Source organism: Acomys russatus, chromosome 7 (genome assembly GCF_903995435.1).
Source record: "Acomys russatus chromosome 7, mAcoRus1.1, whole genome shotgun sequence".
In the NCBI taxonomy this organism is placed as follows: Eukaryota; Metazoa; Chordata; class Mammalia; order Rodentia; family Muridae; genus Acomys; species Acomys russatus.
This window is the reverse complement of record NC_067143.1, coordinates 6,086,752-6,110,349: the sequence shown is the minus strand read 5'-3', so window position 1 is coordinate 6,110,349 and position 23,598 is coordinate 6,086,752. Positions and strand designations below refer to the sequence as shown.

General features: G+C 55.1%; 2 protein-coding genes across 4 annotated transcripts in view; both read left to right on the top strand.

Annotated features, from left to right (window-relative positions):
- Positions 1 to 15,700, top strand: part of Abcc8 (ATP binding cassette subfamily C member 8) — a 114,865-nt gene extending 99,165 nt beyond the window's left edge. The window contains 5 exon segments of the mRNA XM_051148594.1: positions 13,205 to 13,313; positions 13,561 to 13,664; positions 14,288 to 14,421; positions 14,690 to 14,752; positions 15,470 to 15,700. Coding sequence (XP_051004551.1) covers positions 13,205 to 13,313; positions 13,561 to 13,664; positions 14,288 to 14,421; positions 14,690 to 14,752; positions 15,470 to 15,607 — 548 coding nt within the window. The 3' untranslated portion in view covers positions 15,608 to 15,700.
- A 3,637-nt stretch (positions 15,701 to 19,337) lies between these two features.
- Positions 19,338 to 21,740, top strand: Kcnj11 (potassium inwardly rectifying channel subfamily J member 11). Of its 3 annotated transcripts, none has more exons than XM_051148575.1 (2): positions 19,338 to 19,456; positions 20,427 to 21,740. In XM_051148575.1, exon 2 carries the CDS (start codon positions 20,443 to 20,445, stop codon positions 21,352 to 21,354), a length of 912 nt encoding a protein of 303 aa, XP_051004532.1. In that variant the 5' UTR covers positions 19,338 to 19,456; positions 20,427 to 20,442; the 3' UTR covers positions 21,355 to 21,740. The 3 variants fall into 3 exon arrangements, with proteins under 3 accessions (XP_051004532.1, XP_051004531.1, XP_051004530.1); XM_051148574.1 differs by lacking the exon at positions 19,338 to 19,456 and adding an exon at positions 19,803 to 20,255; XM_051148573.1 differs by lacking the exon at positions 19,338 to 19,456 and having other exon boundaries at positions 19,804 to 21,740.
- The last annotated feature ends 1,858 nt before the right edge of the window (positions 21,741 to 23,598 follow it).

The window sequence follows — 23,598 nt, the reverse complement described above, 5'->3', positions numbered from 1 at the left end:
GGATGGTGTTGGTGAGGGTGGGTGTGCAGACTGCACAGGCAGCGGGTGAAGGCAGCTATGACTAGTGTGTGGAGGATGCTACACCTGTCTCGGACTCTTAAGTAGCCAAACCTGTTCCGTGCCAGATCATCGCTATGAAGGATGGCACCATTCAGAGGGAGGGGACACTCAAGGATTTCCAGAGGTCTGAGTGCCAGCTCTTTGAGCATTGGAAGACCCTCATGAACCGGCAAGACCAAGAGCTGGAGAAGGTAAGACTGTGGGGGCCAGGCAGCTGCCCCCGGATAGAAGGTACTTCTAGACCTCACAGTGCTGCCTGTCCCAGGAAGTCTCCAAAAGGAAGGCTGTAGGGTTGTCATCAACATCCTCTACCAGGGCAGAGCTGACTGACACCTGTGCGGGGACCCAGGACCGGATCGGGGCGGGGCATGCAGATGTTCAGATACCATGTAGTTGAAAGGCTCCAGAAAATCAGTTCAAAGTAGCTAAACAAAGGGAAGAGAAACATAAGGAATTGTTGCTTCATGAAGCCAAAAAGTCCCAGGAGAGTTATGGCTCCGTTCATCGCTGGATCGCCACCAGGTTCTGCCTCTCTCTGTGTCTTTGCCCCACTGCCCTTGAATCGGCCCAGCCTCCATACATCCGTGGTGCTGTGTCCGCTGCCCTGGGATGCCCTTGTGCTGTTGGACAGTGCTTCTCACGGTTCAGCAGAGCCTTGTCACTCATCCAGTCTGGCCATACGCACCCCATGATTGGATGGTTATAGCTAGGATGGTGGAATGTAAGGATTAGCCAGCCCATGGTCATGTGTCCACCTGAGGTACTTAAATCTCAGAGACCAAGGACAGGGGAGGAGGAAACGGATGTAGTGGTGTGCACTCCCCAGCATTGGGGAGGCTGAGGCAGGAGGATGGAAAGTTCAAGCCTAGCCTGGGCTACATAGACTTCTACACACACACACACACACACACACACACACACACACACACACACACACACACACACACAGAATATCCTTCTGAGATATCAGGGTGCTGTTAGTTGATAGAAAAGAAATTAATTCTGACCAGATGAGCATGTGTCCATGTGCAGCGTCCCCAAGGCAGCAACAGCCTGGAAGCCAGCCATCGCTGGGTTGGTTGACGCCAACCTCTACTTGCCCACACGCATACTCTGAAGACATTGGCTAGGCTCCATCTGTCTTTCAGGAAACCGTCATGGAGAGAAAAGCCCCAGAGCCATCTGAGGGCCTGCCCCGTGCCATGTCCTCAAGAGATGGTCTTCTGCTGGATGAGGAAGAAGAGGAAGGTATGCCCACCATCACCACCCCCGAACCTGGGGGCACAGTTAGCACTCACAATGTGCTGGTCACTTTCCTTATGGGTGTGTCAAAGGACCTGACAAGAAGCAACCTTAGGAAAGGCTTGTTTGGGCTTGCGAGGCTAGGAGTATATATAGTCCATTGTGGCAGAGAAAGCACAGTGGTAGGAGTCAGGAGGGGGGGGGTGACAGGCACACTGTGTCCACAGTCAGGAAGCAGAGGGCTCAATGTCTTCTTTTTTTTTTTTTTTTTTTTTTTTTCAGTTTAGGACTCCCAGCTCATGGAATGACCCCACCCGTGGTGGGCAGGTCTTCCTACCTCAGTTAGCCCTTTGTGGGTGACCCCTCTCAGTCTGCCCAGTGGCTTCTCTTATAGGTGACTCTAGTTGACAGTATTAACCCTCACACACAGAGACTAAAGCCCAGTGTTCTAGGCACGGTCGGGTAGTGTGGCTTGATTAAGCATCGTCTCTACAGAATACATATATACCTATACACATATGCATATGTATGTTTTCCCATCTATACATGGGCATAAGATGTCCCCCTGGGTCACCCTCAGAGGGCTGTGATCTGCGAAGCTACAGGGTGGGTTCTTGCGGCCTGCAGAGGAGGCAGCCGAGAGCGAGGAGGATGACAACTTATCTTCGGTGCTGCATCAGCGAGCCAAGATCCCATGGCGAGCCTGCACCAAGTACTTGTCCTCCGCTGGCGTTCTGCTCCTGTCCCTGCTTGTATTCTCACAGCTGCTCAAGCACATGGTCTTGGTGGCCATCGATTACTGGCTGGCCAAGTGGACTGACAGTGCCCTAGTCCTGAGCCCTGCGGCCAGGAACTGTTCCCTCAGCCAGGTATGACGATGATGGTTGCCCACATCAAGGCTGGCAGAGGGGAGGAGGGAGAGCTGAGCCCACACACAGCCCCATGAGACACCTGTTCTCCTCCCCCTCCCCCTAGGAATGTGCCCTGGACCAATCTGTCTACGCCATGGTATTCACCGTGCTCTGCAGCCTGGGTATCGGGCTGTGCCTCGTCACCTCCGTCACTGTGGAATGGACAGGACTGAAGGTGGCCAAGAGACTGCACCGCAGCCTGCTCAACCGCATCATCCTGGCCCCCATGAGGTACCCCCAGACCTGACCATACCAGGGCAGGTCGCTATGCTGAGACTTAAATCCCCCATCTATAAAATGAGCACAGTTGACCTCCAACACGGGCTTGTGGGGGTGACTCAAGTCAGTGTGTGTGTAGAAGTGTCCCTATGCAAGAAGAGGGAACATGGGGTTGACTCAGCACAGCCTGTGAGCATTTTGCACGGTTGGCTCATCCAATGGTCACACCAGCCCTCAACCTGAGCATCTGCAGACTTGGGGCAAAAGTTAATCCCCTTCTCTATGTGATACAATCTCTGCCTGCAAGTTCCACTGCCTCCTCTCTCCCTGCACTTTCTGGGAGCAGGATTTGCTGTTGGCATCACCCATATGAGAGGGAACAGAGCCCTAAAAGTGCCAGGAGAAGCATTAGCCTCACGCCCCACTGGCCGGTCATACTGACCTGGAACCACACAGGCATCCTAGTTACCTGGCCTCGTGGCTTCCAGTCCCGCGACTCTACCTCATGGCTGCCCGCCCGCCTGGCTGCACTTCCATTTTCTTGCTTCACTGTCTCTCTGAGAACACGGCGGCCTCATTGTCTTACCCTCTGTTTGCCCCCAGTCTGAAGTTCAGAAGGTCTCTAAGGCCTGGGTTGGGCCAACTCCCAGTCACAGCCAGAGTGCTGACAGCCAGCATAGCCTCTCACTGTCAGCCAGTTGACAGGCTGTCCCCAAGGATCTGCTCTCCTGGGAGAGGGCTCTGTGTCCCAAGGGAACAGTTGCCAAGTAAGTCAGGTGGAGGAAGGGTGTCAGTGGTCACAGTGAGCCTGTGACTCAGGGAGGCCAAAGGGAAGCTGACACCCTCTTGGCTGGCTACAGGAATTCTCAAGGACACAAGAAAGATATTTGCAGGCCCACAAAGGCAGCTGCTCCTAAGAAGCCAGATGGTTCTAGAAATATTTAAATCAACAAATAGCTGCCCGCATTCCATAAACAGAGCAAATCAATCAATCAATAATGGTTCTGCTTGCCTCTTAGGTTCTTTGAGACCACACCCCTGGGGAGTATCCTGAACAGATTTTCATCTGACTGTAACACCATTGACCAGGTATTGACTGTGCCATACTTTCCCTGGGACTCTGTGAGGAAACTCTCAGATGTTGGCCTCGCCACATAGATGTTCAAAGCCCAGTATAGGAAGCCCAGTGTCCCTGTATGAGGAGCCCAGAGTCCCTGTGTGATGAGCCCAGTGTCCCTGTGTGTGTGATGAGCCCAATGTCCCTGTGTGGGGAGGCCAGTGTCCCTGTGTGAGGAGCCCAATGTCCCTATGTGTGTGATAAGCCCAGTGTCCCTGTGGAGGGGGGAGCCCAGTGTCCCTGTGTGTGTGATGAGCCTAATGTCCCTATGTGTGTGAGGAGCCCAGTGTCCTTCTCTGACTGACACTGCCTTGGTTCTGAGGAGACCCCTTGAGAGCTTCCTAAGACTGAAGTCTCTTTGGCTTCCATCGAAGATTCCACTGGGTCATTCAGGAGGGTTCCAGAATAGTATGAATATTCACTTGGATTTTGCTTAACTCCTCTGTTGACATTTTACTGAGTGGTTAAAAACAAACAAACAAACAAACAAACAAACAAAAACATTGTCTTGATTCCTGCCCTCAGAGAGCTTGCAGAGTAACCGGGCAGATACACATGGGCCTGCAGTAACGTGAGAGACAAACATGATGGCAAGTGACGCTCCAAAGGGTCTAACACGGAAATGTCCCCACTGTCTCCTCCTCCCCTCCTCAGCACATCCCATCCACGCTGGAGTGTCTGAGCCGATCCACCCTACTCTGTGTCTCTGCCTTGGCTGTCATCTCCTATGTCACACCCGTGTTCCTGGTGGCCCTCTTCCCCCTCGCTGTTGTGTGCTACTTCATCCAGAAGTACTTCCGAGTGGCGTCCAGGTGAAGACAGCATTCCTAGCATATCTGGCGGGGCGGGGGGGGGGGGAGGTGTAGGACCAGGGAGAGGGGCTCCTTTGCCATGGCAGTTTGGTACGCTTGCCAGAATCGTCATAATAAACGTGATAGCGTCGTGCTTCCCAAAAATTGAAAATAGAAATCAGCAATAGAAACAGAGGAACTGCCCATCCTAATGCACCGCCTGTCAGCACACGCTTTATATTTCATACCTCAATTGTTTCCTTGGGAGATGGGGAACGGAATTGCTAGCATAGGGTAAACAATATTTATGCCCTTCATTCATTTGTCCCAAATGCTTCCCATGAGAATGGTATGACTTAGGAATCAGGCTGCTCTGTAATGGGGGCTTGGGGGGAGGGACACAGATGGCACCTGGCATGAGAGGCATGATGGATTAACACACTTCCAAGTCCCCAGGGGTGTCGAGTGTGAGAGGCTCTTGTAGCCTCTCTTGTGGATCATATTTGTCCTTGGGAGATTGAGACACACACACTCACACACACACATATATACACACTCACATACACACATACACACATACGTACACACATACATACACACACACACACACACACACACCCTTCCAAATCAAAGTATTCCAGAATATTCTCTAGAGAGTTCTTTATAACAGTGACTCTGTTAAACTCATTGATTCAAACAATTAGAATGAAAATGTAAAAGACCCTCTAGGCCAGAGTTACTCAAACTGCCAGTTGCAACCACCACTAAATCAGCACCCTGACTCATAATCAGTATTTTAAAAACGGCAAGGTAGAGCCGAGCCTCGTAGTGAGCCATAGGTCAAGGGTAGAGCACTTGCCTGTCACACTGCAGACACTGACTTTCATTCCAAACACTATAAAACAGTTATAAGTATATCGATTACACATGTTGACGCACACACATATACGTGTATGTATATGTGCATTCTATTTTGACCTATAACATAGATTATCAGGCTACGTCATAACGTGACAGCTCTGTGAAGCCTTAGCTTTGGTCATGTAAGCGTGCGTACTTATTTGTGACACAAAATGTACTTTTTTAAACTTCAGGTACTGTTCATAAAAGTTAACTACCTTTCGCAAGTGCATATCGTTGATAAGAAACAAGATTAAAATACTGCTTGGCAATAATAATTTGTATTTAAATGCATTTTTATCCTACTCATCAGCGCATATGAATCAGCAATAAAGCAAATGGGTTTTTGTTCGAATGGCCCCGAGTCTCCAAGCACCCAGGGGGACACTGCACTGACATCAGCAAAGTGACAGTGTCTTTTCAAACATTGTACCTTACTCCACACTTCAAGTATTTCCCCACACTGCAGTGCAGGCTGTCCTGCAAACTTCATCTCTCTGCCAAAGAAGCCATTTTCACCCCATTCCCCTGACCCCTGGCTCTTGCACCAGTGTCTAGGGACGCTGCTTCTTGTGTCCCAGCTGGCCTACCTGGCATATGATACTTGGCTGTGGGGAGAAGGAGGCCTCCTGTTGCCATGGAGACTGGCAGCCTCCTTTCCCCACCCAGCAACTATTTAGATCCTGGCCTAGGATGCCCTGAGGCCTGCTGTGGTTCTTAAAAAACAAGAAACTGAGAATGTCAAATCTGGTTTTTCTGTCCCTTTGGCCAGGTTTCCCAAAAGCTGTGAAGTGAAAAGAGTGTGTGGACATATGCTCGCACACACACACACACACACACACGCACGCGCACACACACACACACTCACACACTCATACACACACATACACACAGTCACACATGCTCTTTCTCTCTCTCTCTCTCTCTCACACACACACACACACACACACACATGCACACATGCACACATGTGCATACACACACACAATGTCAAATGTAAGGTGGAGGTTGCCCAGGATAATCCGAGGGCTCTGGGCTCTCTTGGAGCACACAATCCACGCATCTTCTATGGTGTCCCTAGTAACATCACAGCAGCAGTAGCATCCCGGTGTAGTGGCCCTCAGCAAGTGAGAAACTGAGGCTGGAAGAGGTGCACCTGCCCGTCCCAGTGGCTGTGGCTGCATTCCTGCTGAGGCAGAGGACAAGCTGCCCTCCTAACCGCTCTGTCCATCACAGGGACCTGCAGCAGCTGGATGACACGACGCAGCTCCCACTGCTCTCACACTTTGCCGAAACCGTGGAAGGACTGACCACCATCCGTGCCTTCAGGTACTCTCCCAGAGTCCTCGGGGTGGGAGTGGAGTGCTGTCAGTCTCGGCTCGCAGGTCATGAGACTCAACTCAAAGGAAGGGCCCAGAGCATACCTGTCCAAACCACAGCTGAGGCCTGGGCATTGTCCACTAATGGGGACAGGCCGCGTGGACTCCAGATGTCAAATCCACAGCTAGCCTTGCAGGCAAAGTGTGCGCCTCAGAAGTAAGGGAGGATGTGGCCAGAAACAAGCCCAGGGCAAATCTGTCCACACTTAAAGGCCCTAACACCTGGAGCCAGCCGGAAGCCTTCTGCTGTTCATGTTCTGTCACTAAACACCACGCTGAGTGCCACTGCTAGTCATTCTGCGCTGTGACCCAGGCACAGATAAGGAAACTGAGGCACTGAGCAGTCATATAACCTATCCGGGAGATACCCCCATGGAGCCCCGAGTTTATCCCCCTCACCCACCTCACAAACCCTAAGCTCCACCTGTGTTGAGCCAATGCCAGGCACTGAACATGTGCCGCGTGGCCCACAGCCCCAGAGGCATTTTCAGTTCCCACAGGCCATGTGACCACTGCTCTACTAGATTGGGGGTGGGGGGGGGAGACACAAGCTTTGGGAGCCCAGCAGGGAAGCAGTCAGGGAAGGATCTTAGAGAAAGAGTAACAGAGGCTATGAGTCTAAGCACAGGTAAGAGGTCACCTGCCCAGAGGATTTTCCTGAGAGCTCAATGTCCCTCCCACCATCTCATCTCCCTGGGCTGAGGTATTGGGCCAGGAGCATCTGAGGCTTCTGGGGAACAGAGAAGACCCTTTGCTTTCATGACCAAGTAGTGATTGGGTCTTCTCAAGCGTCAGCCCACCCCACACCCCCAGCCATACCACAGACCCCCCCAACCACATAGTTGTGCACTCACCTCCAAGCCAAACCCGGAGGGTGACAACAGGTTATTTTTAGAATCATACAGCTGCATGACAATAAGCATGTGACACTAAGCCCTGTGTCAGGAGCAAGCCTAGGGTAAAGACCCAAGGCCTTCATCTCTTCCTCTACCCTTAAATCCAAGGTCAGTCCAAGGGGAGGTGCCCTAGGCTTTGGCACGGACCATACCTGCTCTTGAGGCAAGTGGGCCTGTGGGAAATCGCCTCTCAGATGTCATCTGAGGAGAGCAGAACAGAGCTGTGCCCTAGCCTGGATTACATTCCCAGCATGTCCCCTCCCCCTCACAAGCATGTACAGGTTGACACAGAAGCCTCGAAGCCTGGCACAGAGCTCCAGGCTCTGCTCCCAGCTGCCCCAGGATGCTTTCACCTTCGGGCCAGCCTTTGCTCTGAGTTTCAAAACTGGTGTCTATTCAGCTGGGTGGTGGTGGCACACTCCTTTAATCCCAGCATTTGGGAGGCAAAGGCAGGCAGATCACTGTGAGTTCGAGGCCAGCCTGGTCTACAAAGCGAGTCCAGGACAGTCAAGGCCACACAGAGAAACCCTGCCTCGAAAAACCAAATAAATAAATAAATAAATAAATAAATAAATAAAACTGGTGTCTAGAAGCCACTTGGGCTGGGCCCTGGCATTTAAGACTGACTTTGGTAAGCGAGCTAGACTTCTGAGTGGATTCACTCTGTCACTTAGCGCCAGACCAAGGCCAGGGCTCAGACCAAGCCTGTGGTAAGCCATGGTCCAACTGCCTCGTTGCCCAAACAGGCCAGCTCTCAGGTTGAAGGATTCCTAACTGTGAAAAAGAAGACTTTTACTCACTGCTGTCTAATTTGCTGGCGTTGGCCCAGGAGTCTGACCTGGTAGAAGCTAACTAGCATTATTGATTTCACACTGGTGGAGTGGCAAGAGCTAAATGCTGCATATGAGTTATTAACAGTCACCCTCACGACAGCCACATGATGGAGGTGTGAGCTTAAACGCGGCTGCTCTGCACTGGGCCAGGGTATCAAGATGGCTTCCTGTTTTTCATTATCAAATAAGCACTTCTTGGGAGCGAAGTCTAGGGAAAGTGGCTGCGAAGCTTAGCCCAGCTACCTCCCTCAGAGGAGGCAGGTCCGTGCCCAGTCGTGATGCAGTGGAAACATGACAAGGGTGGGACAGAGACGGCATGGTTTCTACAGTGCCCAGCACTGGGCTTGGCGCAGCCCAGAGGCCCTCAGTTCATGTTGAACATCCATGTCCCCACGTTGCTCATGAAAAAGCCATCTTCATCCTAACATGCTCACAGTGTTTGGATGCCGGTCTGGGTTTGCACCGCTCTGGAGCTCCTTTCCAGTCCCCAAGCACAATTGTCACCTGGCTCGACTCTCCTGACATGAATACAGGTCCCTCAGACCCCCATACACTCCGCCTCACCTTTTCTTGGGCGGACACACACACACACACACCGGCATGTACTTACTCAAGCCCTCTTAATCACGCTGAGATTCACACCTCAGACCTATCACCCACCCACACCCATCCACCACTTTGGCTGAACAACACACTCCCCAACACCTCGGAGGTGCTTTTTTACCATCCTCGGATGCGTGTCCTCTGCCCAGAAATAGTTCAAGCAGAGCGAACAGCTTCAGGGGTAAGAAACACACGTCCAACAAGTCATGGGCTCCGTCCCTCTGAGCCCCCAAGTTTGGCTTTTCCCACTTTGGTATCAAGATGGCTTTTCAATTGCTCCCTTTGCTCATCATTAAACAAGCATTTCTATGCCACCTCAGGCCTGGCTGATGCCAGCAAGGTCTGAAGGAGGTGACCGAGGAGCCCAGGCCATCAGAGGAAGGCAGGTCTGTGTACAGTGGTGCAGGAAAAAAATATGACAGGGGCCTGGGGTTGGGGACATCCCTGTTTGGCAAGATTCTACCTACTGGGGAGGGCGAAGCTATGAGGGGCAAGGCACTTGTTCCACTAATGTTTTCAGGATAGTGTCAGGCTCTGTGAGCCTGGGAGGCACACTTCTTATGCTCACACATGCTCCAGTGTGGATGTGGGGGCAAGCTGGAGCGGCTAGAGGAGTGAGTGTTCAAGCTGACTTCAAGCAGCTAAAAGGCAGCAGAGACAGAGCCTCCCAGGGGTACTGGAGGGAAGGGAGCAGCCAGCGAAGGTGTTTCTGAGGGAGGTGTAGCTAATGAAAGGCCTGAGAGTTGAAAGGGACCAGATTTGTAAAGAGCAAGGGAGAAAGCTCCTGGGGGAGGGAAAGCGCATGAACCAAGGGCTCCAGGGGAAGAGGGGGTGGGGCAGAGGAGACGATGCTCTGAATGGCTGGGGAGCTGCTGTGGCCCCTACCGAAGAGGTGGTCCTGAGTCCCAGATGCCACTGATGCTCTCAAGCAGACACCCTTCATGATTTAAAAAATTAGAGATGCCGGGCATGGTGGCACAGGCCTGTAGTCCTAGCACACAGGGAGGCAGAGGCAGGTGGATCGTTCGTTGTGAGTTCGAGGCCAGCCTGGTCTACAGAGTGAGTCCAGGACAGCCAAGGATACACAGAGAAACCTCGTCTCTAAAAACCAAAAAGAAGGAGGAGGAGGAGAGGGAAAGAGGGAGGGAGGGAGAGAAGGAAGGAGGGAGGGAGGGAGGGAGGGAGAGAAGGAGGGAGGGAGAGAAGGAGGGAGGGAGGGAGAGAGGGAAGGAGGGAGGGAGGGAGGGAGAAAGAAAGAGCAAAACAGGACACCTATTAGGGATCTAATGTACTCCAGGGGACCAGAAGCAGGAGAGAGATGGCCAGGCAGGGACTACATGCACAGTGGACCTACGAGCTGGCCTGTTTGGGGAAGCCCCACCTTGTTCCTCCACATCTTCTCACCCTCCAGGTACGAGGCCCGGTTCCAGAAGAAGCTTCTAGAATATACCGACTCCAACAACATCGCCTCCCTCTTCCTCACAGCGGCCAACAGATGGCTGGAAGTCCGTATGGCAAGTGCCACCCCCACTCTGGGGCCTGGGGTAGAGCTTCTGTTAGGGGGTGTGGAGCTGGGACAAGGGGCGAAGAGGCGATAGCTGATGAAGCCAGAGCCTTCCTCATACCCAGCCCCCATAACCCCCCACATCTAACCCTGCATCCTCACCCTATACATCCCAGGGGTGTTCCAGGAACAAGGAGAGTGCAGGTGTACAGGGTGCAGACACTGACAACAATGGAGGTTGGATCTCGGGATGTAGCTCGGCTGGGAGAGTGCTTGCCCTAGTATGTGCAAAGCCCTGGGTTCGACCCTTACATCATCTCTGTAATCCCAGCATGCTGGGGATAGCAGCAGAAGGGTACAAAGTTCAAGGCCCGCATGGGCTGTAAGATCCTTCAGTGGGCCATCACACACACACACACACACACACACACACACACACACACACACACACACACACGCACGCACACATGGTGCTCCCTGGGGCTGGGTGGTGAGGCACTGTTCCTCAGGGAGTAGGGTTCATAGCCTCAGAGCAAACATTAGCTCCTAGGCCTCAGCTTCTGCCAGCCTCTTATGTGTCTGTGTCTGGTGTTGGGGCCCTGGGGATCAGGCTGGCTGAGCTGCTTTCTGCCCCAAGGTTGAGGCAAGATGAGGTACCCGTGGCCCTGACCCACAACAACCTGAGCCAGCTTCTGTCCTTCCTCAGGAGTACATTGGAGCATGTGTGGTGCTCATAGCTGCTGCTACCTCCATCTCCAACTCCCTGCACAGGGAGCTCTCTGCTGGCCTGGTGGGCCTGGGCCTCACCTATGCCTTGATGGTGAGTGGAAGTGGCCTGGGGCAGGGAGGAGTCAGATACTAGCTCTCAAACAACCAGGGCAGTTTCCTCAACTGAGGTACGGGAGAGATGGTACACCCCGACCCAGGCTTTGCTGAAGGGATAGCAAACAGGTGACTGGCTAGGAAGCACTGCCGTTGTAACGCTCTCACGGCCCCAGGTCGCCACTGCACAAGCAGTTGGTGGGGAGCTAAAGGCTCACAGGAGCTCCTAATCCTCCTCAGCATACGGAGAGCTATCCCGGAGGCCAAGGGGAAAATGGTGGCTGCTAAGCAGCTGTGACTGACTGCCCCCCCACCCACCCCCGTAGGTCTCCAACTACCTCAACTGGATGGTGAGGAACCTGGCGGATATGGAGATCCAATTGGGAGCTGTGAAGCGCATCCACATCCTCCTGAAAACTGAGGCTGAGAGTTATGAGGGGCTCCTGGGTGAGATGCTACACAGGGTGTCCCTGGCGGGAGGCAAGTGACCTTCCTGGGTGCTAGCAGTGGCCCGTGCCTCATGGCTGACCCCCCAGCCTGGCCCCCAGCACCATCATTGATCCCCAAGAACTGGCCAGACCAGGGGAAGATCCAGATTCAAAACCTGAGTGTGCGCTACGACAGCTCCCTGAGGCCTGTGCTGAAGCACGTCAACGCTGTCATCTCCCCAGGACAGAAGGTCAGCTGTGGCCCTCTTCCTACCCTCGAGCCCCACCCACCACAGAAGCAGCCATCCTGGACTTCCTTGAGTTAGAGGGCTTTCTCAGGTCCCTTCCCGGCAGTGTTCCCTGCTGCATCCCCCCTTGAGCTTGGGGGTGGGGGAGGGGGAGGAGAGGGGGGGGGGCACGGGGAGGGGGTGAGGGATGCCTTCGCTGTCCAGTGCTCTGAGTCGTCTCCTCACGTCCCTCTGTACTCAGTCCATCACTGGCATGTCCCTCTTTTCTTCGCCTTTGTCTCTCTGTCCTTTTGGTGTCGTTGTCTTTAATATGTCCGGCCTCGGGGAATATCTCCATGCCAGCCTGTCTCTTCCACACTGCTCCTTCTGTGTCACTTTCTCCGTCTCTGCCTCAGTCCTTTCTGTAAAGTCCTCTTAGGACCCAAGAACCAAGAAGCGATAGGATCAGGCACGGCCCTCCTGCAGGTGGAGAGCTCAGAGGCACCCTGCCAGTGGCACTCACCATCCCACGCTGTCCTTCCGTACACATGCACACTAAGGCTCCCTGACAGCTACCAAACAGGCTGTGGGCAGTCCCTGCAGAGCTGTACATAGCAAGGCCTGCACAACATGCTGTCTGTACCTATACGCTACTCTTGGGTCCCCAAGAGAGCCCGCTCTGGATCAACCACAGGAAACAAGCTTAACCCTGGGTCCAGCCTGGCCAGAGAGAAGCTGGTCAGGAAGCCAAGATGAGAGGACATGATGTGACCACACACCTGTGCACACCCAGGGCCAGAGCAGTGTGACCCCATACCTGTGCACACCCAGGGCCACAGTGATGTGACTCCCGCTCCTGTGCACACCCAGAGCTACAGTGGTGTGACTCCCACTCCTGTGCACACCCAGGGCCACAGTGGTGTGACTCCCGCTCCTGTGCACACCCAGGGCCACAGTGGTGCACCTGCTTCTCTGCTTCCAGATTGGGATCTGCGGTCGCACAGGCAGTGGGAAGTCCTCCTTCTCTCTCGCCTTTTTCCGAATGGTGGATATGTTTGAAGGTGATTTGTGTGTTCGCTGCCACGCATGTACACGGGTACTCACAGCAACCAGGCAAGACCTCAGTCCTGGCCTCTCGCTGGGATGTCACAGGAAACCCGGCAATCACTGCCCTTCTGTATCCTCACCAGGATCCACGTCCCAAGCTGTGTTCCTTCCCAGCGCCACTCCCGCCCTGGTGGTACTTGACCTATGACATTCATCTCCACACAGGGCGCATCATCATCGACGGCATCGACATCGCCAAGCTGCCGTTGCACACACTGCGCTCACGCCTGTCCATCATCCTCCAGGACCCTGTGCTCTTCAGCGGCACCATTAGGTAAGACCCTGCACTCTTCCTGCCCCAGCCCCAGGCCAGCTTTGCTCTCTGAGCACACCATGGGGAGCCAGAGTCCTTAGAGAAAGAAAGGCCTTTTTCACAGCCTTCTTCATCCGGCCTAAGCAGGCAATTGTGGGTTCCCCCCACCCCAGCTCTTCTCCCCTCCCCCCCGCACTAGGTTCTCAGTTGCCGCTCTAGGTAGAACCCAGCTCTCTGGGGGCTCTCTGTGTCTCCCCTCCCCCTCCAGATTTAACCTCGACCCAGAGAAGAAATGCTCAGACAGCACGCTGTGGGAGGCCCTGGAGATCGCCCAGCTGAAGCTAGTGGTGAAGGCGCTGCCGGGAGGCCTGGGTGACTGCTCCTTGCACAGATGGGCCTGGGAGAGAGAACCTCCCACCCATGCCTAAGATGAGGCCCGAGTTTGGATCCCCGTGTCTAGCTAGAACTCAGTGACCACCCTTCACCGTACAGGGCGTCCAGTAGTCAGACAATTTGCCTAGGGTCACACAAATCGCCTCGCTCAGAGTCTAGCATGGGAGTGGGTCCCTGGGAGACAGCTTGCAAGTCCCCCATGCCACAACGTATCTTCAGGCCCGCCTTGCCCCATCCGCCCGCTCTGGAGAGAGAGGTCCCAGTGGACATAAGCGTAGAACATGCCTCATAACAGTCCACTGGGAAGACTGCCCCAGTCCGGGACCAGTCAGAGCCACTGTGGGGCTGGACAAGCTGGTTGTGGGGGGCTTCTCACCAGGACTGCCCAGGGCCCCAGAAGTGCACAGCACCTAGATGACAACCGCACATTGTATCCACACAAACGGAAGCCCGGCTGTGTCAAATACATCCTCCCTGCACACACAGTGACACAGCCACATACCTGTACATATATCCCCTTACAACTCATAAAACCACGGGGCTACTCCACTCACGGCCAGGATTAACTGAGTCCCCCCCCCCCTCCTGTGTCTGTCCCCCAGACGCCATCATCACAGAAGGAGGGGAGAATTTCAGCCAGGGCCAGAGGCAGCTGCTCTGCCTGGCACGGGCCTTCGTGAGGAAGACCAGCATCTTCATCATGGACGAAGCAACTGCCTCCATCGACATGGCCACGGTTGGTCCTGGGATGGCGTGTTAGGGAGCAGTTGACCCAGAGGGGTCTTAAGCCTCAAGTTGGTGATCACACCAAAGGCTAGGTGGCAGAAGCAAGTCCAGTCCCTAAGTCCTGGGAATCTGGTCAGTCCTCTGGGACTAAAGCCAGAGAAGAGGCTGGCTTCGAGCTAGGTGCGGGAGCAAATGGGAGCTGGGCCACCTGGGTCCCCATGTCCCCAGCTCTATCCCATGGAGCAGATGAGCCACCAGCTGCTACCTCCACCTAACAGGAAAACATCCTCCAGAAGGTGGTGATGACAGCCTTCGCAGACCGCACCGTGGTCACCATCGCGGTAAGGAGGACACCAGGAGGGAAAGCTCGCCTCTGGCACTGTCACCAGCAGACTGGTCTCTGTAGCCAGGACAAGATCCCAGACTGCTCAGGACAGGGAGTCTAGAAAGCTGGCAGAAGGACAGAGCAGAATTTGTGGGTGTCTAGAGATTTACACCTTTACTTGCCCTCAGGCCTTTTCCCTGTTTCCCTGGATTCCGAGATACCCCCTTCCCTAAAGCCCTGTGAGCTAGGCTGCGGCTAGTTCTCATTGAAAGGGGGAGCCTGGGGAGGACTTCTGTGAGTCTCGAAGCCTGGAGGTGGGGGGGTAGGGGAAGTGGGGGGGCAGAGCTAAGGTTTGATAGAGGAGAGAAGGGTAGAGGTCTGGAACCACCACCACCTCCGACTGGACACAGTTGGTCTATGTAGAACGCTTTCCTACAGGCGTGAAGCCGTGGGTTCTATCCCCAGCGCTGCAGAATCCGGTGTGGTGCTGACACTGTAATCCTAGCCTTCAGGAAGTGGAAGGGACAGCCGAGGTTCAAGGTCATCCTTGGTTACATAGTTAGCTTCGGGTCTGTCGGGTCTGTAAGGGCCAAGTGAAGAAAAAGGAGGTGTTGAGGGAAGAGGAGAGAGAGGAGACACGGTGGCTGTAAATGTCCTCCAGGCTGGGGAAGGACAGCATTCCTCGGCTGTCTTGCCCACCACACTAACCAGCGCCACCCCCATGCCCACCCAGCACCGTGTGCACACCATCCTCAGCGCAGACCTGGTGATGGTACTGAAGAGGGGCGCCATCCTGGAGTTTGACAAGCCGGAGAAGCTGCTGAACCAAAAGGACAGCGTCTTCGCCTCCTTCGTCCGTGCGGACAAGTGACCTGCCAGCGCCAAAGTGCCACGCCACACCTCACTTGCTTGCCTAGGGTTTCTTACTGTAAATCATGTGTAAATAAAGAAGCTGATTCTTTGCTACTGGAGGCTCTGGTTCTGTGCACGGGGCAGTGGTGCCCATGGGTGGAGGACACCAGCCTTTACCACCAAGCAGACTTGAAGGTGCCATGCCATGGGAGCAGAGGCAAAAACGTGTTCCCGGTCCGTGTCGGGCAGAGCCAACTGCCGTAACAAAATGCCACAGACGGGGTGGCCTTTCACCACAAGAGTGTCTGTCTCCCTGGCCAGGAGGCTGGGAGTCAAGACAAAGATGATGGCAGCTTTGGTCTGTCACGAGGCCTCTGTCCTTGGCTTTTTCACTGTGTCCTCCCAACCTCTCAATACCAGCTTCCCCTCTCCCCACCCGTCTGTGTTCTTCCTCTAAGTCACTAGCCATATTGGATTAGCTCCTGCCCACGACCTCACTGAACCTAATTACCTCCTCATGGGCTCTGGCCCCAAATACATGTGACTGGAGGCAGCAACATATGAATCTAGGGATGGAATTCGGACCTCAGCAAGGTAACGGCTCCATGCAGCGCCATCAAATAAGAGAGCAATCTCTATAAAGCTCCGCCACCTCCAGCTTTTTTTTTTCCAAGACAGGGTTTCTCTGTGTAGCCTTGACTACCCTGGACTCGCTTTGTAGACCAGGCTGGCCTCAAACTCACATTAAGCCGCCTGCCTCTGCCTCCCGAGTGCTAGGATTAAAGGCATGCGCCACTATGCCCAGCCCCACCTCCAGCTTATCATCATGGGGTTTGGCCCCCAGCATCTCCAGTAACAGGAACTCAACATGGCTTAAACCAGAAGTAGAACTCACTGTGGCATGTGACTGGCCAGAGTGACCTGGAGGAACATTACTTCAAACACAGGTGACTCCAGATTTCTGGCATCGAGGTGGTGTCTCCATTTCTGAATCCCACTTCTTTCTCTCTGTCCGGTGACAGAGGCTGGGTAGTAGCCTGTCCCAGAGCAACCAGGAGGAAACTGAGGTGTTCTTTCCCAATATTCCAGGAAGGTCCTAGGACTGAATCCCAAAGGACGGACTCACCTGGTCACTTGCTGATGCCCACCCAATCACTGATGCTCTGCAGCTAGGCCAGGATCTTAGTCCCCCACCTCTGCCTCCCTCCCCAACCCCACGAGCTTTCAGAAGTGAGAGGAGGGGGTGGTCTACAAGCCAGCCAGGTGGTGGCTCAAAGATGCCAAGGACCAGAAACCAGGAGACCAAAACAACAGCTTACCCCAAGCCCATTTGCATCAGGGGACAGGCACGTAACCCTCTGCGCAGCCAAGAAATGGCAGGTGCTCATTTACATATCATTTGGTTATGATTAGCATACTGCCTGAAGCGCTGGCTTATGAGATCCTGGGGTTGCAGACCTAGGAGTCTTAGGTCTTCATCTGGGGGCTGCAGGAGGGTCAGAGCCCTGTAACATAAGGAAAGTTCACTAGTCACCAGAGGGAGGCCAGCCCGGGCCGTTCCTGGGGTGCCAGGAGCCAAAGGAACTCAAGAGCGAGCTCTGTGAGGCCTGGCAGGGTGCCTGGGAAAGGCAGGATTCGTGTTTGGTGTAGGAGAGATAGAGGCGTGGAGAGGAAGGCAGGGATCACGCGGCAAGCTGAGGGGCAGCAGTGACAGTGGGTGTGTCGAGTGGCTCGTGGAGGGGTGTGGAGGGGATAAAGGGGGGCAGCAGAGACCCTCAATGCTAGGACAGTGAGTGTGGGATAGGTCTCCAGAAAAGGACTCTACAAGCACAGTGTTTTGGGGAGATAACCGTGAGCCAATGGGGACTCAAACAAGGAAGGAAGCTGAGCTCTTCCGGCAAGACAACCAGCCTCAGCTTCTTCTCTCCAGGGGCGGGGACTAGCTAAGGCCATACGGAAGGGCGGGGTCTGGCCTCTCAACCCTAGGATGCCTCAGTGGGCCCAGAAGTTCCCTCCAGACACCGGGAGGGTGAGGGGAAAGGACTCCACACCCCAAGGGAACAGCAGAGGAAGAGCAGGGAAGTTAAAGAATGTTCCAGGCTATCCTGGCCCAAATCTTTGCATAATGATCTAATTATGGTCTGCCAACTCAGACCTGGGCCTCTCCGCCATGTGGGCCATCTCAGGTTACTGCTGTGTACCCTGTATGTGTCACTCAAAGCCCGCCTCTGCTCCACCCAATGCTTATATTACCCTCCAGGCCAAGCAAACCTGCCAGTCGGTCCTCCTTTATCCCCCCTCTGGCCCCGCCCAGGACTTCTGCAAAGATGTCCAGGGTGCCTGGAGCTCTCCAAGGGTCCTTTTCTCATGGCTAAAAGTCAAAGTAGCGGGCTGGAGAGATGGCTCAGTGGTTTGGAGCCCTGGCTGCTCTTCCAGAGGCCCTGAGTTCGATTCCCAGTGCACACATGGAAGCTCACAGCTCACAACTGTCTGTAACTCCAGTTCCAGAGGGTCAGACACCCTCTCACAGATATGTATGTAGGCAAAACACCAATGCAAATACAATAAATAAAAAAATTTTTTTAAAGTCGAAGTGGCCTCAGAGATTTCCTGTGTAACTGTGTCCTCAAACTGCCTGTTCTCTTCACTTGTTTTACCTCCCTGCCCTAGGGACAATACCCCCTATTGGTGTAGCCCAGCCCTCCCTCAGTCTTTGTAGCAGGGTCCACTCAACCTATTGGTGGATTTGGAGAAAACTCCATCTAAAAGTCCTCCGCTCAATATGAAAACGTGCCACGATGGCCCACATTCCCAGTACTGCTATTACTCTAACCCTGACCTCAAGCTCTCACTTGGGCTACGCAGCAGTGGGTAGAAGAAGTCTGTCTCAGGACATTATAGTTCCAACAGCCTTCCAGAGCCGCTCTTAGGGTGGTGTCTGCAATGGAAACATCACCCCTGTTCTTGGCAATAACCTGGGTCGCTTACTCTGTGCCCAAGCTAGCCCTGAAAAGCCCAGGCCCAGACCCTCACTCCTAACCCCAGGGCTAAGGGGGAAGACATCGGACTATAGGTGTACAGAGCGCAGAGCAAATGCTGGCAGAACAAACTCTCCGAAAATGCAGGGGCGGTAGCCAAGGCCTTGTTGTACACTTGCAATCCCAGCACTGTGGAGGTGGAGGCAGGAGGACCACAAGTTCAAAATCATCCTCTGCGGCATGGCAAGTTTGACGCCATCCTGGGCTACAAGAAATCCTGCCTCAACTAGGTAAACAAACAAACAAACGAATAAATGTAGGGTCACGAATAACTCTCAAGTGGAGAAGAGTTATCGGCAGAGAAGTCCTGAGGCTAACGTTCACCTTATCCCAGGGCTGGAGTTGATGCCTCTCACTGCCTTCTTTCCCTGGCAATCAAGTGCTGAGTGAGAGGCAGGTAAGACCCAACTACAGACTGTGGAAGACAAAAGTCAGGTCAATAGGGCCAGACTAAAAGATTTCACAAATGGAACTTCTTCAAAGCCCTCCCTTTGAAGAAAGCCCTATGGCACGGCTGAGGATGGTGAGCGGGCAAGGGCGGGAGGAAAGTCCTCTGTGGGTGGAGCTTACGCCCAGGCCCAACCCTGCACCCGCGCTCCCCCCCCCCCCCCCCCCCGCATCTCCCGGGAGCAAATCTGGCGCCCCCTGGCGGCGGAGGCTGCACTTGTTCTCACGAGCCCCCCGCCCGCAAGCTCCCACCCCCACCGCGCACGGGTCGCTGCTCGAGGACCGGCTCACAGACCAGACACACGCCCAGGAGCCCGGCCCGGAGTGAGCTCCCGGAGTGGGAGGGGGCAGGGAGGTGGCCTCGGCTTGAGCAGCAGGAGCAGGTGCGGCGGCGACAGGCGGGGCGGGGACGGAACGGCGGGGGCCGCTGGCGGGCGGGGCGGCAGGGCAGCAGGGAGGCCGCGACACGGAGTCAGCGGGGTCTGGGCGGCGGGGGGCGAGGGGGATCCCGAGTGCAGCCGGTTGCAGGGTGACTCGAAGGGCGCAGGATCCCAAGGAGACAGAAAGGACGAGAGCTGGAGAAGGATCCGGAGAGCGGCGAGGACGCTAGGGGAGGGGTGGGGTAGGAAATTGAGGGCACACCTGGAGGGGAGACCGAGGCAAGAAGTAAATCTGGTGCTTAGAGGGGACAGGAGACAGAAGTGGGTGAGGCCAGAAAATAGCGGGGGAGGGGGTGTAATGGGGGCTGGTGAGCTGAAAGACTCGGAGATGATAAGTTCTGAGGTGGTTTGAGAAGAAAGGCCGGGGCCAGGGAAAGGGAGTTTTGGGGAGGTCCAGAGGTGGTGGAGGAGATCTGAAAGGCGATCCAGGGTAGAGCACTGGCTGGATTGGAGGCTCAGTAAGCAATGAGCAGATAGAGCCGGCATCTGAAGCTGGTACAGAAAGAAGCAGGACCCAGCTGGGGGGGTATATCAGCCTAGAGGTTAATATAAGCTTAGGATAGCCTGAGGAGGAGAAGGCTCAGAAAGAGGACCCCACAGACAGGCCCTAGGCCAAGTCAGTGCAGTGACCCCCATGGGGGAAGCCCCTTCCTGGGGCCACCGGAGCCATGCTGTCCCGAAAGGGCATTATCCCTGAGGAATATGTGCTGACCCGGCTGGCAGAGGACCCTACAGAGCCCAGGTACCGTACACGGGAGAGGAGGGCTCGCTTCGTGTCCAAGAAAGGCAACTGCAACGTCGCCCACAAGAACATTCGAGAGCAGGGCCGCTTCCTGCAGGATGTGTTCACCACGCTGGTGGACCTCAAATGGCCCCACACGCTGCTCATTTTCACCATGTCCTTCCTGTGCAGTTGGCTGCTCTTCGCCATGGTCTGGTGGCTCATCGCCTTTGCCCACGGTGACCTGGCCCCCGGAGAGGGCAGCACCGTGCCCTGCGTCACAAGCATCCACTCCTTCTCATCTGCCTTCCTCTTCTCCATTGAGGTCCAGGTGACCATCGGTTTCGGCGGGCGCATGGTGACAGAGGAGTGTCCCCTGGCCATCCTTATTCTCATCGTGCAGAATATCGTAGGGCTGATGATCAACGCCATCATGCTGGGCTGCATCTTCATGAAGACGGCCCAGGCGCACCGGCGAGCGGAGACCCTCATCTTCAGCAAGCATGCGGTGATCACCCTGCGCCACGGCCGCCTCTGCTTCATGCTTCGCGTGGGGGACCTCCGAAAGAGCATGATCATCAGCGCCACCATCCACATGCAGGTGGTACGCAAGACCACCAGCCCCGAGGGCGAAGTGGTGCCTCTCCACCAGGTGGACATCCCCATGGAGAACGGCGTGGGCGGTAACAGCATCTTCCTGGTGGCCCCGCTCATCATCTACCACGTCATCGACTCCAACAGCCCGCTCTACGACCTGGCTCCTGGCGACCTGCACCATCACCAGGACTTGGAGATCATTGTCATCCTGGAAGGCGTGGTAGAGACCACAGGCATCACCACCCAGGCCCGCACCTCCTACCTAGCTGACGAGATCCTCTGGGGGCAGCGTTTTGTGCCCATTGTGGCCGAGGAGGACGGCCGCTATTCTGTGGACTACTCCAAATTTGGTAACACCGTCAAGGTGCCCACCCCACTCTGCACGGCCCGCCAGCTTGATGAGGACCGCAGCCTCCTGGAGGCCCTGACCCTCGCCTCTGCGCGGGGGCCTCTGCGCAAGCGCAGTGTGGCTGTGGCGAAGGCCAAGCCCAAGTTTAGCATCTCTCCGGAGTCCCTGTCCTGAGCTGCAGCCTTCTGGCCCACACTCGCTTATGTGGGCACTTGGAAAGTCAAGTGTGGTACGTAGGGTGGATGGTGTGCGAGCCCCTCGGCCAGATGAGGGTCCGGTGTGAGACCAGACCCTCCTCGGTTCAGCCTCCCTGCTGCTGTGTGCCCGGGGTGTTACAAGGCACTTGTCACTATGCTATTTCTGGCCCCAGCAGGAGCTTGTACCGGGTTTATTTTTGTTTCCTGCTCCTCCCTGGCCGAGCTCAGGACTGGCTTACCCCTGTGTCTTTGCCCAACACTGGGGAGGTTGTAGAAGGTTTCAGGGTTCCTCAAGCTGAGGTCTTAAAGCCAGTCTTGGCCCTCCATGATTTACCCTGCCACACGCAGACAGGTAATGGGGGGAAAGCAACCCCCCAATTTGGGAGCCTATTGCTGTTTCTGTAGCCCCTAAGAAATACCTGGGCAGGCCCCAACCCTCTTCATGACTTGTAAAAAGTGGGGGCTGAGGAACCCTGCCAGCCAGCCAGGGAGAAGGTGGGTGTCAGAGCACGGGAGCTGAGGGGCCCACCCAGACATGCCCCATGCTCACCGCCATGGGGCAGGCTTGTGCCACACAGGACAGTGACTGGAGACCTTGCTGGTCCCGGCTCAGGCTTGTGTCCCTGACCTTTAGCATCCTGCAGAGAGATCGGGGGTGGGGGGGGCTGCCTCATTTTGTCCCCACCTTGAGAGGCTGGGAAGTGGGGTGCCGGGCAGACACTGATATGCCTGCCTGGGAGGCTGAGGAGGGCCCCATGCCTGCCATACAAGATACACTTCAGGCAAAACTCCACTCCTGGCTCCCCATGGGCAGCCGTGAGTCACTTTGTCTGGAAGGCGTTGGTGGGTAGCGATGGCCTGTCTCGGGTGCTAGAAAAAGAAATATTAGAAAGTTCAGCCTGGTGAGGGGAAGGGAAGTTCCTGAGGTGAAGAGGCCCTCTGGCTCGTCCTGAGCCAGGACTCTCAGAGCAGTGCCCTTTGTCCTTGCCCAGAACTCCATTTGTCAATAAAGCCTCCCATCTGTGACCTGAACTCTGGGCTCTTCTTGCTGGGGAGGCAGTGGGCATGCCACTGGGGGAAAAAAGGGGGCACTGCCAGCGTCTGCCACCCAACATGGCCCTGGCAGGCAAGAGGCCAGGAAAGCTACTTTAGGCTGGCTTTTCTCTCACCTCAGGAGGACTTCACCTTTCCACCTCAGGGACCCCCCCCCCCGCCCCCCCCCCCCCCCGTCAACTCTCAGTCTGTCCGGCCATCTTGGCTGTTTGACATCCACCAGACACCATAGCCAAAGGCCTGGCCTCTCTCCCAAGATTCTGCCAGAAGGCTGAGGTACCCATGGGGAGGGGCAGGGAGGTCATATGTAGGCTTTAGGGTAGTGACTGCTTCAAATCCTGGCTCTGTGACTCGCTTGTCCATGTTAATAGCCCCTACCTCACTGAGTTGACTTGGGGAGCAGTTGAAAGCACATTCTTGTACCCACACACACTTCAGAAGTGCCTGGTCTCTGACAAGTGCTCAATAAATGTTAACTATCGTGACCACTGCTGTGCTAGCCACGTGATGGGAAACTAAGCCTACGTTAAGACAAAAGTATTTTTACACTGCGTCTGAGTGATGTGTTGCTGTATCTGGTCTTATCCCCGCCCCCGCCCCCGTCCCCTCCCCACAGTGACCCTCTCAGCTCAGACCTGGACTGGGCGGAGTTGGGGGGCGGGGTTGCAGGAGACTGTTCTCCTCGTCTCCGCCCCCTCACCTGCCTCACAGCCACCCAGGTGGTCTGAGAAGGGTTGCGATCATTCCCTACCGTGTGAACTGTCCTGTGACTCTCCGTCTCCTGGGTCAAGGGTGGCCTTCTCTGTCGAGATCCGTAAAAGCCCAGGCCAATGATGCTCCTTGACCCAGCCTTTCTTTCCCCTCTGGGGCTTCTTCTTTGCCTGTGGTTAAGGACCTGGCTCTCCATCCCTACGTTCATGTCTCCTCGAGGTCAATGCCAGTCAGCGACTGGAACCAAGTAGATGCTCAGTGGAGGAATGCATGGGTGGATGGATGAGCTCTGCACAGGACCGCAAACCAGCACCGCAGTGATAGTGAGGCCTAAGGGGGCTGGCCCTAGATCGGGGACATCTGTCTCAGGACTCTCCAGAGGAAGGGAAGGGGAAGCCGGGAAGTTCCTGGTACCAGTCTGACCTCTAAACTACCCTCTCCTGACTCCCTCTTAGCA

Excerpts from the sequence above, each read along its gene's own strand:
- Kcnj11 (XM_051148573.1), top strand. The coding sequence starts at position 20,182 with ATGCTGTCCCGAAAGGGCATTATCCCTGAGGAATATGTGCTGACCCGG.